Genomic DNA, 14,303 nt, shown 5'->3' with positions numbered 1-14,303 from the left:
ATACAAGAAGAAATATACAAATACATTTAGCTTTGGTGGGAAGAGACATAAATTTTTATATGAATACAAGTAGACGAAAATGGAAGAAATTTGTAAGTCTGTTTCTTCGGTCCGTTTGGGTATTTTTTTTGACAACATCGAAACCAAAGCATTTGTATCATATTTTATCTATCATAAGCCACTCGTACATTTGTTGAAATTGAAAACATTGAGGATGAATAATGATAAAATGAAGAAAATAAAATATGAACTTTATAGCAATATTATAATGAACCTATAATTATCCCGCTCCTAATGCTGCTTTCGTCTTATTCTCTCTCAGTTTGTTTCACTTCTATCGAGTCTAACCGTTAGACTGGTATTTTTTTTTTTTTTTTTTTTTTTTTTTAATTTAACTATTAGGGAGCAAATATCCGATTGATCGAACTCCTGCCTAACATTTGCTACAACAATTCTCTTTTGCATATGCATGTATGTAGGTACATATGTATTTGTATGAGCGTATGCACAATTGATGCCCTAGCCAATGTACGTACATATTTGTATTTTGAACTCCCAGCAAAACAATGCTTATTGTGTATACTAATGGAGTCTGTCACAATGAAAAGAACTTTTCTCCTGGCGCCCTTTGGTCCTCCTATGTTCGGTAGCATGCCCATAAGTGCATTGTTAATCTTTGTCGCCTTCACACTTGCTGTTATATGCATATACATTAGGATGTCCCGAAATATTTTTTTTTAGTTTTTCTAAACGCAAGACCTCTTAAAATTTGTGTAATTAATTGTAGATTCCAAAAATAATTTTTAAATAAAAATGAAATTATATCTTCAGGTCTCTACCGATCTTCAAACTTTAGAATATTTTACCTTTTTTTGTAATTTTTCGCATTTTTTAATTTCGCTGAACTGAATTGAATACACAAATATATTAACTTTTTTATTACATTCAAGTATAATGTAAACATAATATTTTAATTCACATGCATTGACAAGTTCCCAATCACTAAATCTTTGCTAGGTTTCAACCTGCAAATACCCTCAGTTTTCAACATAATTCGAAGTGTTTCTTACCTTAACTAGGGAGTGTTTTCTTCAAAGCCACTCAGTTTCTTGTGTCGTTGAAGTGCAGTTGCGATTGTTTTATTTTTAAAAGTGGATTAAATAATGAGTTTGAGGCGTAGTGAAACTACTTGTGCTATATTGGGACCTTACGAAGAAGTTGGCGATCGACAGCTACCAACCATAAAGGACGTCATTAAATATATTTTATTCGTAAAACACGATCTAAAATTGAAGTACAATGGAAAAGATCCATCAAATTCAGATACATTTGCGATTGTTTCTGAAAAAATATGCGATATTTGGACCAAAGCTTCGATTCCAATCGTAACAAAAGAACGAATTATTCAATTACAAAAACAACATTTCGAAAAATATCTCCATTTAAAAAAATACCCCAAAAACAAAAGAAGTGATAGCTATGAAAATAAACTGAAATGTTTCTCAGTGTTATCAGAAAAACTCTTCGACGTTGCTGCTTGTAAATGCACTTCTTTCAAATTTTGTTCATGTTTAAAACCTAAAAAAGTTCCCATCAATGAAAGAAATTTTATGTTGGATCAGAGAAATGACAGGAAAATGGCTATTGGCGGAATTGATAAGAAGGAAACGACTAGATTAATGAAACGACAGCAGAGACAAATAGAAGAATCAACAAGGGCAACAAAAAAGTTCTGTTCTACTCAAGAAACCTATTCGGACTCAGCCTGTTATGAAGATGCGATGAGTGAATCTTGTCTGGAAATAAATCCGATATTAGAGGGATCATCGACCAGCATGCCCTCAGTAGAGGCGCCATCAACTTCAACGGCAAATCGAAACACACTGCCGTTGCCTACCGTGGCTAAGGTCTGTGACAGATACGGCTGATCGTTGCGATCTGCTGCGGCTGTAACTTCGGCGGTTTTGGCAGACGTTGGCTTGGTTTCTACCAAAGAGTTAACTCTGGTTATTGATAAAAACAAGATCCACAGAGCGGTATCTAAAGCCCGGACCGAAGCCTCAAAAGATATTGGAAGCACCGTTATAAAAAGCATTTACTTTGATGGACGTAAGGACAAGACTCTGATAAATGAGAAAATAGGGAATCGCTACCGTCGCAAAGAAGTTTTAGAAGAACACGTCTCAGTTTTGGCTGAACCTGGATCAATTTATTTAGGTCACACAACGCCGAATCGTGGGACTGGGAAGGAAATTCAGATTTCGATCACAACTTTATTAGAAGGACAACGTTGGAAGTTAGATGACCTGATTTGCGTGGGATGTGACGGAACTGCAACTAATACCGGTTGGAAGGGTGGCGTGATTCAAAATTTAGAGCAATATTTAAAACGGCCACTCCAATGGTGTGTTTGTTTACTTCATGCTAACGAATTACCGCTTCGTCATCTATTTTCTACTTTAGATGGTCCCACTTCTGGGCCTAAAGAATATTCTGGACCTATCGGAAAACAATTAGTTGGCTGTGAAACTAAAACCCCCGTGTCTTTCTGTGCGGTGGCTGGTAATTTGCCTGACTTGCCGAGAAATGTGATCGATGATCTTAGTACAGATCAAAAATACCTTTATCAGATGAGTAATGCTGTATCAACTGGTTTCTGTGCTCCTGAGCTGGCAAACCGTCAACCTGGAAAAATGGCGCACTCGAGATGGCTTACTACTGCTAATCGTATACTCAGACTTTATATAAGTACTCTTCATCCAACAGAAAATTTGAAACTGCTTGTCAATTATGTTGTTAAAGCATACGCCCCGATGTGGTTCCTTATCAAGCAACAAAGTTCTTTTAAGGATGGCGCGAAACATACTTACCAATTGACTCAGTACTCTCGATTTCTGCCAGAAAATTTGAAATCTGTTGTGGATCCTGTTATCGAAAGAAACGCCTTTTATGCGCACCCAGAAAACCTACTTGTCAGTATGTTATTTGATGAGAGGGATCACATTCGGGAGCTGGCATTACAGAAAATAATAACAGCTAGAGAAAATGAATCTTCAACAAAACTCCGAATATTCAGGCCACCAAAACTTAACTTCTCGGCCCGAGATTACACTGAAATGATTCTATGGGACGAATGCCTAACTACAACACCCTCTGTTCTTCGTCACATTTCAGACGAGGAGCTAAAAAACATGGCAAAAGATAAGATCTTGGAAATCGATGACTTTCCTTGTCATACACAATCAGTGGAAAGGTGTGTAAAACTGGTAATAGAGGCCTCACAACGTGTAACTGCCGCAAGCTCTAGAGATGGTTTCATTAGAACCAGGCTACAATCTCGAGCAGAAATGCCAAATTTTGGACACAAAAATCTTTTTAAATATTAAGATTCTTTTATTAATTGACCGCTTTACTTCGTTTATTTTATTTTATTGTTCTGTAGTTCACTAATTTGCATAATAAACCAGCTTATGAATTTAACTTTTGTTTTATTTTCGGCATATAGTTTATTCTTGTAAAAATGTAAGATTTAATAAACTTTAACGTTCTGTAGAGCCCTCAAGATAATATGTAATTCAAATTTTCTTATGATATTCGTAATCTGTGTAAAATTACGCAAATTTTGACAACTCTTGCGTTTGGATATCTTGAAAAATAAAAAATTTCATACATTGACGGGACACCCTAATATACATATAACCGCACACACAGGGCACTCGCTTTATTCCTCTAAATGCGTATGTCGTCCAAAGCTAAAGTCCTATGCCTAGCGACTACAAGATCAAAATGCATTAATAGGCGCAGCCGTAGCGGCCATGATTCTAGTTGCCATGGCGCTGAACAGTTTCAACTATTGTACAGCACAACAAGTTCATTGATAAAGCCGTGGCTACACGCTCATGCATTTGCTGTCCATTAGCTTTTATGTATGCGTGTCGGGTGACACACGTACTTGTTTCGTATCACACATACTTGTTGTCGGCTTTGGCATGATTAAAATCAAAAATTTTAGATTTTTTCGCGGGCAAGCGTCATGTACCCGACACGCACACATATAAGGTGCTGGACAGTAAACGCATAAGCGTGTCGTCGTAGCTCAAGTTCGAGCTCATATTTCTAGGAGCAAAATACCATCATTCATAAAACGAGTCACACATATGCCGATTTTTCTCAACGATGACAAAAGCTTACATCTAAGATTGAACATATCAAATCAAAATAGTCAAATAGTGAAATATTCCAGATATTTATCACAGAAATATTTGGCAACAGTTGCTAAATCGTGAATTTTTATCATGTCGAATGGTCGCGGCTCCTTATAAGTTAATATTTTACATTTCAATTTTAATTTTTAAAAAGGACAATCGGACTATTGTCCGATTCATTTGTCTTTATTCGTTTAAGCTCAACTTAAGATTAATTATTGGGAGGTTGAATTAGTTTTAAAGGTGACACACAGATGGCGCTATTTATCGCGTTGGCAATACTGAATATATATTCATGACAAAGCCTCATCCCTAGGCTTTGTTTATCAGTATCTGTCAGTATGTATGAAGTATAAACAACGCAGTGTTTTCGTGCTCCGAGTATGTCAACTTTCGTGTCGTCGGAACGCAATTTGCGGGAAGCTTTGCTTTTCTGCTTCAATTTGAAAAAAAATACAGCCCAAGCCCGTGAATTGCTGCAGGAAGCCTACCCAGACCATACTCCGTCGATTTCAACATGTGAGTACTGGTTTCGACGTTTCAAAAGTGGTGATTTTCACACCGAAGACAAGGAGCGTCTTGGCCAGCCCAAAAAGTTCGAGGACGCGGAATTGGGGGAACTGGTAAACGAGGTCTCGTGCCAAATCTAAAAAGAGCTTGCTGAATCATTGGGCGTTGATAAATCAACCGTTTGCAAGCGAATAAAAGCGATGAGAATGATCCAAAAGCAAGGACATTGGGTCCCGTACGAATTGAAGCTGCGCGACGTCGAACGGCGATTTTTTACGTGCGAATTGCTGATCGAGCGACAAAATCGGAAGCGTTTTTTGCATCGGGTGGTGACTGGCGACGAAAACTGGATCCACTACGGTAACCCAAAACGCAAAAAATCATGGGGTTTGCCCGGCCACGCATCAACGTCGACGGCCAAGCAGAATATTCACGGCAAGAAATTCATGTTCTGCATTTGGTGGGATCAGGTCGGCGTCGTATATTTTGAGCTGCTCCAACCGGGCGAAACAATCACGGGGGATCGTTACCGACTGCAATTGATGCGTTTAAGCCGGGCATTGAAAGAAAAACGGCCGGAAACGGTAAAAAGGCACGACAAGGTTATTTTGCAACCTGTCAAAAAATACCTTGGAACGCTTGGCTGGGAAGTGTTACCCCACCCGCCGTATAGTCCAGACATAGCTCCCTCCGATTATCATTTGTACCGGCATATGAGTCTCGATTTGGCGGGCCAGCGGTTCTCCTCGTACGAGGCTACCAAAATATGGGTTGAGTCATGGATAGCCAAGCAGCGGCCAGAATTTTGGAGAAACGGCATCCGGAAATTGCCCGAAAGATGGGCGAAAGTTGTAGCTAGCGATGGCCAATACTTTGAATAAAATATTTTGTACCGTTTTTTTCACAATAAAGCCCCAAATCTTCGAAAAAAACCTTTAAAACTAATTCAACCTCCCAATACATTATGTTTCTTACTTCTACATTACACCTATTTCGACCATCAATATGCTGACTGTTGTTGACTCATTATTGTTGCTGATCAATACATTTACTAATTTGATGTAAATGTTCGTGGAATGCTGATGCAGCGTCAGCGGTTATAACGAATTCACCGGATGTACTATCGGTGCCACTAACCCATGGGGTTATTGTCCAATTCGAGGTTTTGTAAGGTGTGGTGTTAACTTATATACATACATACAGTTCGCATACATATGTATATATATGTAAATATGTCTTGGAAATGCTTGACAGCCGCAGCTGCTGTTCGTCAAGTGCGCGCATGAGCGTACAGAAAAAAGCAACAAGTAACTTATAAAAAAGATCAACCCGGACATTTCGTTATTAGAGAAAATATTAAGCGTTTGTGAGCTGTGCAGCGCTGTTCATAACAACAGGGACTAACACCGCAAATTATTGTACTAATATTTTTTCGTCAATATGCATTTTTTATTTCTAAAATTTAGTATGTAGTTACTTTTCCTCTTGAACATTAAAATTGACTTATCGAATAAAAATTTTTTTGACGCTTCATAATTCATAATTTCTTGTGTCAAAAATTATGAATTATGAAGCTGTGCCTATGAATATGCGCAGGATTTCTTGAAAATTTGAAGGGAATCGTAATATTTTTTGCTGTGGCAAGTACACGCAGAATATATGCACACATACATACACACATATTCACATATTTGAATTTTCATATGCCATCTTCCTGTGTGCATGGTAATGAATCAATTCTCTATGAAGGATTTGATTTGGTTAAAGGGAGCTCAACAAAGTTATAACAGATCACCTCTTTCCAAGTCTCTATTGAACTTCGCATATTTGTTTTTTATGATAAAGTGCCTGTAGCTAGCCTACAGCGTTAACATTCTTTCTTTCTACGTACAAACTCCTGTTTAATTTGACCAGTTGAGTTTATTTCTATTAACTTTTGATGAAAAATATGTCGGTAGTGAACCACGCGCGTTAAGTCCTTAAATAGGGATTGAATCAAAAAAAGTATTTTTTCTTGCCCCGAAGCGTACACTTTATTTGAATATATTCTTAGGACTACTCATAAGAATTTCTAGAAGCTATCATATTTATGTATATGAACAATATACCTTTTTTCTTATAGATATGTTAGAGATATTTGTTTATGGTGTAAATACCCTTGTTATCCATTTACTTTGTCCTTTTTGTGGTAATTACTGTCTGTTGTGATTTAACATATAAGAAATATTTTATCGTCTGTTTGTTTAGGCAGTTTAACTTATGTCTCCTAAAACATATGTTTATTCTAACAATTAATATGTGTTTGCTTAAGTAATGAAAGGTTTTCCTATGATAATGGTTCACCCAGGAGTTAGCTATTGTTGTCTCCTTGGGATATAGGTCTTTTTTTATTTAGTCTATTTTAAATGATCTTGTGATCAGAGAACTGCACCGGTTGAGTGTAAAACATTCATACGCTTCATTTGAACAAAAAAACAGGCCCTTGCGTTCAAACGATCGAACTTGTTCAAATAATATATTGTCATTGTTTATTTCAGATCAATCAAATCATGTGCTGCGTTTCAGCTCTCCGATGTTATCATCAATCGTCTTCATAGCAGCCGTTTCGGGTATTTGCTCGTTCGGCTGTACAAGTTAAGAACTTGTAAAATATAAGTTCTAAAAAAATAAATTTTTTTATTACCGGTCCAACTGACCGCACTTTATTCACTAACTTCCCAAAACCAAAAAGCCGCTTAAACAAGTAAACTACTTAATTTATATTAATAAAAATTGTGGCGTGACTTAATTCTAGGAACTTAAATAAGCAACTTTATAATACTTGCATTATTGCAGAAATCAATATGAAAATTGAGTAAGCAATTTTTATAATACTTGCATTATTGCAGAAATCAATATGAAAATTGAGTAAGCAATTTTATTAAAAAGAATATAAGAAGTAAAGAGTTCGTTAACTTGGTTTGGGTTAACTCTTCCCTTCTTAAATCGATTGTCCGCAATCGAGTATTGAATTATGGTGTTTTAATTTCAAGAAATGGCCCCGCTTGGGTGTTTGGCATATGTTCGGTAGTTATTATTGATTGAGGTGATAAATACAGTTTTTGTCTATACTTAATAATGCAAGCGAGAATAAGAGTTACAATAATAACTGAAAGTATATACAATAGATATATCTGAACTTAAGCTAATTACATTCGTTTTTGAAGTGAAAACTTCTTTAGAATCGTTGGGAGTGATTTGAGACAAAGTGAAACGAAAAAAGCGACACTCTTGGCTACGAATATTACATATAAACGTAGCGACGAACTAAATAACTTTTAGGCCAGCGCCGACAGCATGGCGCGATAGCCGAGCGGCTAGCAATGTGAGCTTCCGATCCAAAATTCTTGGTTCGAATCACAAGAAAAAACATTTTTTTATACAGTTATTTTATTTTATTTTATGGTATGTTTATGAGGAGCTTTTTTTCATGGCAGAAATACACTCGGTGTTTTGCCATTGCCTGCTGAGGGGTGAGCGCTATTAGAAAAATAGTTTTCCTTAATTTTGGTGTTTTCACCGAGATTTGAACTGACGTTCTCTCTGTGAATTCTGAATAGTAGTCACGCAACAACCCATTCGGCTACGGCGTTTGTTTAATTTTATTGATGCAAAAATGAGGAAAAATATATGAATAAAGTTTGCTTACTGTTTACACATTTTCCAAAGGTGACGGAGAACCAAAAAAAAAAATCGATTTTCAAACAAATACGAGTGCATATGTGTAATTGTGTTAGAGTTTCGGTCACGCCCCAGCAAAACCTGCGTGCATATGTGTTTGTAACATTCAAAAAATGTAATTGTGTTAGAGTTTCGGTCACGCAGGTTTTGCTGGGGACGCTCATAATAGCAACCGCGTGTATATTTTTATATTCGTAAATATTTTCATTTTTAAATATTTACCGCAATTATGCCGAAAAATAATACAGAAAAGTGTCGTGAGTATCGACAGAAAACAAAATCAATAAATAGCATCACGGAATTCATTCACGAAAATTTAATAAAGTATACACCAGAAGTAATGAGATGTACGAATTATTTAGCAATATTTATTTAGAGTTTTACAAAAAACGATATTAATATTGTCACAGAAAAAAGAAGAATCAGAATAATAAGCAATAATAGATGACACGCATAGTGTTGCCAGAAATAACTTCAACACGCCCTCTCAATATGCGGATCATCTAAGCAGTTAAATCAAGTCCAGTACGACATCTTTCGTGATTTACTCGTGCTAATGGTTTTGTCATCACATCCGCAAGCATCTCATGCGTTGATATGTGTGCCAATGTGAATAACCCTTTACTGACGCATTCTCGAACAAAGTGGTGCTTTATGTCGATGTGTTTGGTCCTCGCATGATAAACTGGATCACTCGCCAAACATTGCGCGCCTCTATTATCCACATATATTGTAATATCAGTAAACTCTTTAGTGCCAATCTCGAGTAAGAGGCTACGTAGATAAACTGCCTCTTTAGCTGCTTCTGCCAAACTAACATATTCGGCTTCTGTTGACGAAAGTGCGACAGTACGTTGTTTTTGTGATTTCCAGCTAATGGCTGCATTGCTGAGCAAATATGCATAGCCCGTATAAGAACGACGATCATTTGTGCATCCACCCCAGTCAGCATCGGTGTAACCTATAAGCGGAAGGGCTGTCCTCCGATACACCAAACCTTTATCAGCCGTGCCAGCAAGATACCTTAAGACACGTTTAACCGCATTCCAGTGTGCTTTCGAAGGATCATTTACGAACTGCGCCAATCTTGCCACCGTATTAGCTATGTCGGGTCTTGTGGCAACGGACAAATACATAAGAGCCCCAATTATTTCCCTACATGGATAGGTTTTATCAAGCCTCTCGCAAGATTTATCAAAAACCGTATTACATTCTGACGGCGTAGCTACTGGGTTACACTCACTCATGCCGTATTGTCTCAATAGTTCCAATATGTAACCCATTTGCTTCAAAATAATTACACCATTCTCTTGATGAATCTCTAATCCAAGACAATAGTTGGCTTTACCGACATCTTTAATGTCGAAATCATTTAAAAGTTGCTGCTTAAATTTGTGTATTATATTTGGTTCACGTGACGCTATTAGTAAATCGTCCACATATACCAACAACAAAACTAAATTTGTATCGAATTCTCCATAGAATAAACATGGTTCATTCTTTGTGGCTCGTAATCCCATACTTAAAACCTTCAACTTAAGTTTGGAGTACCACTGCCGTCCAGCTTGCTTAAGGCCGTATAGTGCTCTCTTAAGTCGACAGGCGTTGCCACCATTACTTAAATCGTTCAGCATTTTGGATGCTTTTCTACCAATTTCACTCTCCTTATCATTATTTAATATAATTCGTTGCAAAATATCGTATAACATAGTTGGCACTTTCATGAGCACTTTTTCATCTAATGCTCCATTCAGATATGCGCTCACAACATCAAACTGCCAAATTGTGAGGCCAAAGTGTGCTGACAAAGCGAGCATTAACCGTACTGTATCTAATCGTGCTACCGGTGCAAACGTCTCATAGTAATTAACCCCGTATGTTTGACTGCAACCTTTAGCTACAAGTCGAGCTTTTTGCCTCTCTATTTTACCATCTGGCCCACACTTGTTCGTCAGAACAAAACGGCAACCAACTACATCTTCCTTCTCAGTAGTCTTAACAATATCCCACGTATCATTCTTTATAATATTAGTGATTTCGCAGTCCAATGCGTCTCGCCATTCATTGCTTTCGGGCCCACGCAATGCGCTCTGCATATTGACCTCAGCTATACCAACGAAAACATTATCATCAGCAGACTCATACTCGTCTGAAACATTACTGCCTATGTCGCCCTCTGGACTAAATGATAGCGGAACTGATTCTGAATTTTCGCGATACTGAAATAATTTACGCGGTCGTCCTCTCTTTCCAGTTCGCAGTAATTTTGGCGCTCCTGGTGCTCTTTTCATTTCTTTTACATCTTCTTGAACCTTGGCAACAGGTTCACTGCTCCTTACACTCTGGTTATTTGGATGAGGTGAGAACTCCACACTTTTGGGACTGGCGCTATTATTCTCTTCTGCAAATGTTGGCAGCGACAGCAGCTCATCAATATCGCGAGTTGGGGGGGAATAAACCGGTTGTTGTTCATTTATAAACCTGACGTCACGCGCACACATGATTTTATGCTCTTTTGACAACCATACCCGATAACCCTTCTTATCTCGTGGATATCCCACAAACACGCCTTCAAATGACCTGGGAGCAAGTTTACTTTTTGAAGCTACTTTATCTAGTACCATCACCTTAGATCCAAATGTCCTAAAGTACTTCACATTGGGTTTCACTTTGTTCAAACACTCATAAGGCGTCTTCCCTTGTAAACTTCTCGATGGACATCTGTTCCTTATATGACAAGCAGTCGCCACAGCTTCTGACCAAAAACTTCTACGCAGACCGGATTGCAACAAAAGACATCTAGTCATGTCCAGCAATGTCCTGTTCATCCTCCCTGCAATACCGTTTTGCTCAGGTGTACGAGGGAGGCTCAGTCGACGTGCAATGCCCAAATCTGAAAGATACTTATCAAAATCATTATTTACATACTCACGCCCATTATCGGACTGCAAACACTTTATTTTTAATCCTGTTTGCCTTTCCATGAATTGCTGATACATCTTAAAAGCTTCAAAGACACCAGACTTCTCACACAATAAGTATATTTCGCACCACCTGGTGCAGTCATCTATGAAGGTAACGAAATATCTTGCTTTGGAAAATGACTGTTCCCTAAACGGTCCAACAACGTCCGAATGCACTATGTTCAAAGGCTTTGAACAAGGTACTCTGCCCTTATTAAAAGGAAGTGCAGACATTTTACCGGCCACACATACTTCGCACTGTGACAATTGCTTAACGTCGCCAAAATCTGATAAAGGAACGACACCATCATGCATTAACCTTGATAAATCTGCCGCGTTTAGATGACCCAAACGACAGTGCCACTTCAACAGTTCGGAGCACTTCGTTTGAGCAGCAGCGCACTCGCTGTTTTCACGAACAAAGTATAAATCGCCCTTGCGATCTGCAATCAAAGTTGTAACGCCACTTGCATTACATACATAAGCACCTTCTTTGGAAAATGTCACTCTGTGTCCTTTATCGGTAATTTTTGCCACCGAAATTAAATTCGTACGCAACTCGGGCACAAACAACGTGTTCTGAAACTCAATATGCCGCTGACCATTTTCACTCGACACTGTCAACTTCACCACGCCTTTGCCTTTAACATCTGCACAAGCCTGACTTGCCAAATTGAGCTTCGCTTTTGACGTATTTTCCATCGTTTTAAAATTATATTCATCACCACACAGGTGCGCCGTACATCCACTGTCTAACACCCATCCGCACTTTAATCGTTTAGTACTCACACCAAATGTCCCGTCTGTTGTCCCAGAATGGCATGCAACATACGTATCGTCAACACTATATGCTAAACTTTTGGAATTTCTACCGCCTTCATTCTTTGAAGGACATACGCTGATCTTGTGCCCTAGTACACCACACTTGAAACATCTTATTTCCTTTTTACTTTTAGAAAAATGTTTACGAGCATTTTCACGTGACTTAGCAGTCATTGCTATTACTGTACTGCTCGATGACTGCTGACGTGCTTCGCTCTCTTCCATTATTTTTACTTTAAGCACTTCAGCGGTTGGAAGTGAATCACGTGACTCGATTGCACAACGAAAATTCTCATAAGTAGACGGCAAGCTGTATAGCAGCATAATTGAAAGAAGATCTCCATTTATCTGCACGCTCATGCTCTCCAATTTGTCTACGGCATCAAAAAATTTCGCAATATGCTCTTTCACATCTTCGCCTTCCGTCAACTTCTGTAGCATTAGCTGCTTCAGTAACGTTGCCTTTCGCGCCGGACCTTTTGATGCGTAAATCGACTCCAATTTGACCCATACTTCTCGTGATGTCTCACATCCACGTACCTGTTTCAATTCAGACGGATGTATAGCCAAAATCAAATCAGCTTTAGCTTTACGGTCATTTTTCAACCATGCGCTTCTCGCAGCGGGCTCGGTTTCTGACGGTATCGCCACATGACCACTTACATATTCCCAAAGATCATTCTTGACCAGCAATGCATCAACATCCACACAGTCTAATGAAGACCGACCTTTCCTGGCTCCTAGGCCAACGTCGGAACATTTAGAATCCGGTCATGAGTCGATGGACTCCTCTGATACCGACACCCTGTGTGGAGACAACAATAGTATTGTCTCAGAAAAATCTGGATGCACGGACATTGGTTCAGACCTTGGTAAACTGAACCTAACATCTGGCTTCGTCAAAATGAAGTCAGCTGATAAAAGGCGTTTCAAGCAAGCGATGGCAAGTGGTCACTCTAGAGAGAAGGCTCTGGAAATAGCAAGAAATGCCTCCACGGCGAAAAGAGTGCGCTCGGAAGAGTCAGCCAAAGAAACGCCAGGTGGCAAAAAACCCAAAACGTCTTCGCACGTGGGAAGGCCAACTTTTAGCCAAGTGGCTAGCATTGTTCGGCTGGGTATTGTCCCTTCTGATCTAGCTAAGTCACCTTTTAACAAAGAACAATTGGTTCTTATTCAAGAAACGGTTATTGACGTAATGATCGAGGTCGACGACAATAACAAGCCAGTATTTGAGGGTGCAATACACAGGAACGGTTGGTTGCTGTTTCTTTGCTCCAATAATGACACGGCCAAATGGATGCGAAGCAATTTCGATCTTATTAAGAAGAAATGTAGGTTAGAAATGATGCTCGTGGAGGAAAATGATTTTCCTAAAACGTTCATCGTGAGGGGTTTCTTCCCACAGAGTATTGAACTCTCTAACGAGAAAATTCTTGCGACCATTGGGGTCCAGAACAATCTAGCAGCCAAACACTGGAAAGTGATTCAAAGGTCGACCGAAGGTGCCTTACTTCACCTTGTCATGGCGGTTGACGACGAATCGCTGAGTAGGCTAACAGAGCTGAAAGGCAAAATAGCATATCGCTTCGGCCATGTGCGCCTTATCCTCAAAAACAACAAAGCGGGGGAAAAGGCAGAGGAAAGCGTTGGTACAGCAGAGCCACTGGGCGCGCAAGAAGTACCTGCCGCAACATCCAAAAGTAGTGCTGTTGGGCATACTGATGAAACGGCACCCAAAGAGGTGGAGAAACCCTCAACAAGCAAAGCGGCGTTAGAGCGACAAAACGCGATAAAGGTCGTGTAAAAGGCTACCGCTGCAGCTCGGCACACACAGGTGCCAAAGCAAGCAAAACCACGGCCGGTGGGGGGTCATAAGGACCACAAAAACAAGGGACCTCGGGGCGCAAGGCTCCGGCACCTTGTGGCAGAAAATAGCCAAAAATGAGCACATTGAAGGTGCTACAGGCGAACTTGCACCATGCCATAGGAGCATCAGCCACCACGTGCAAGAGATTCGCCGAGGAAAAAATATCCATAGCTCTACTACAAGAGCCGTGGGTATTTGGTGGTCAAGTTAAAGGAC

General features: G+C 39.2%; 1 protein-coding gene across 1 annotated transcript; it reads left to right on the top strand.

The window, feature by feature from the left end:
* The first annotated feature begins 13,124 nt into the window (after positions 1–13,124).
* On the top strand, positions 13,125–14,024 carry LOC129250196 (uncharacterized). Its single transcript, XM_054889831.1, has one exon. It carries the CDS (start codon positions 13,125–13,127, stop codon positions 14,022–14,024), a length of 900 nt encoding a protein of 299 aa, XP_054745806.1.
* The last annotated feature ends 279 nt before the right edge of the window (positions 14,025–14,303 follow it).

Source organism: Anastrepha obliqua, chromosome 6 (genome assembly GCF_027943255.1).
Source record: "Anastrepha obliqua isolate idAnaObli1 chromosome 6, idAnaObli1_1.0, whole genome shotgun sequence".
Classification (NCBI taxonomy): Eukaryota; Metazoa; Arthropoda; class Insecta; order Diptera; family Tephritidae; genus Anastrepha; species Anastrepha obliqua.
This window is presented reverse-complemented; position numbering and strand designations above follow the sequence as displayed.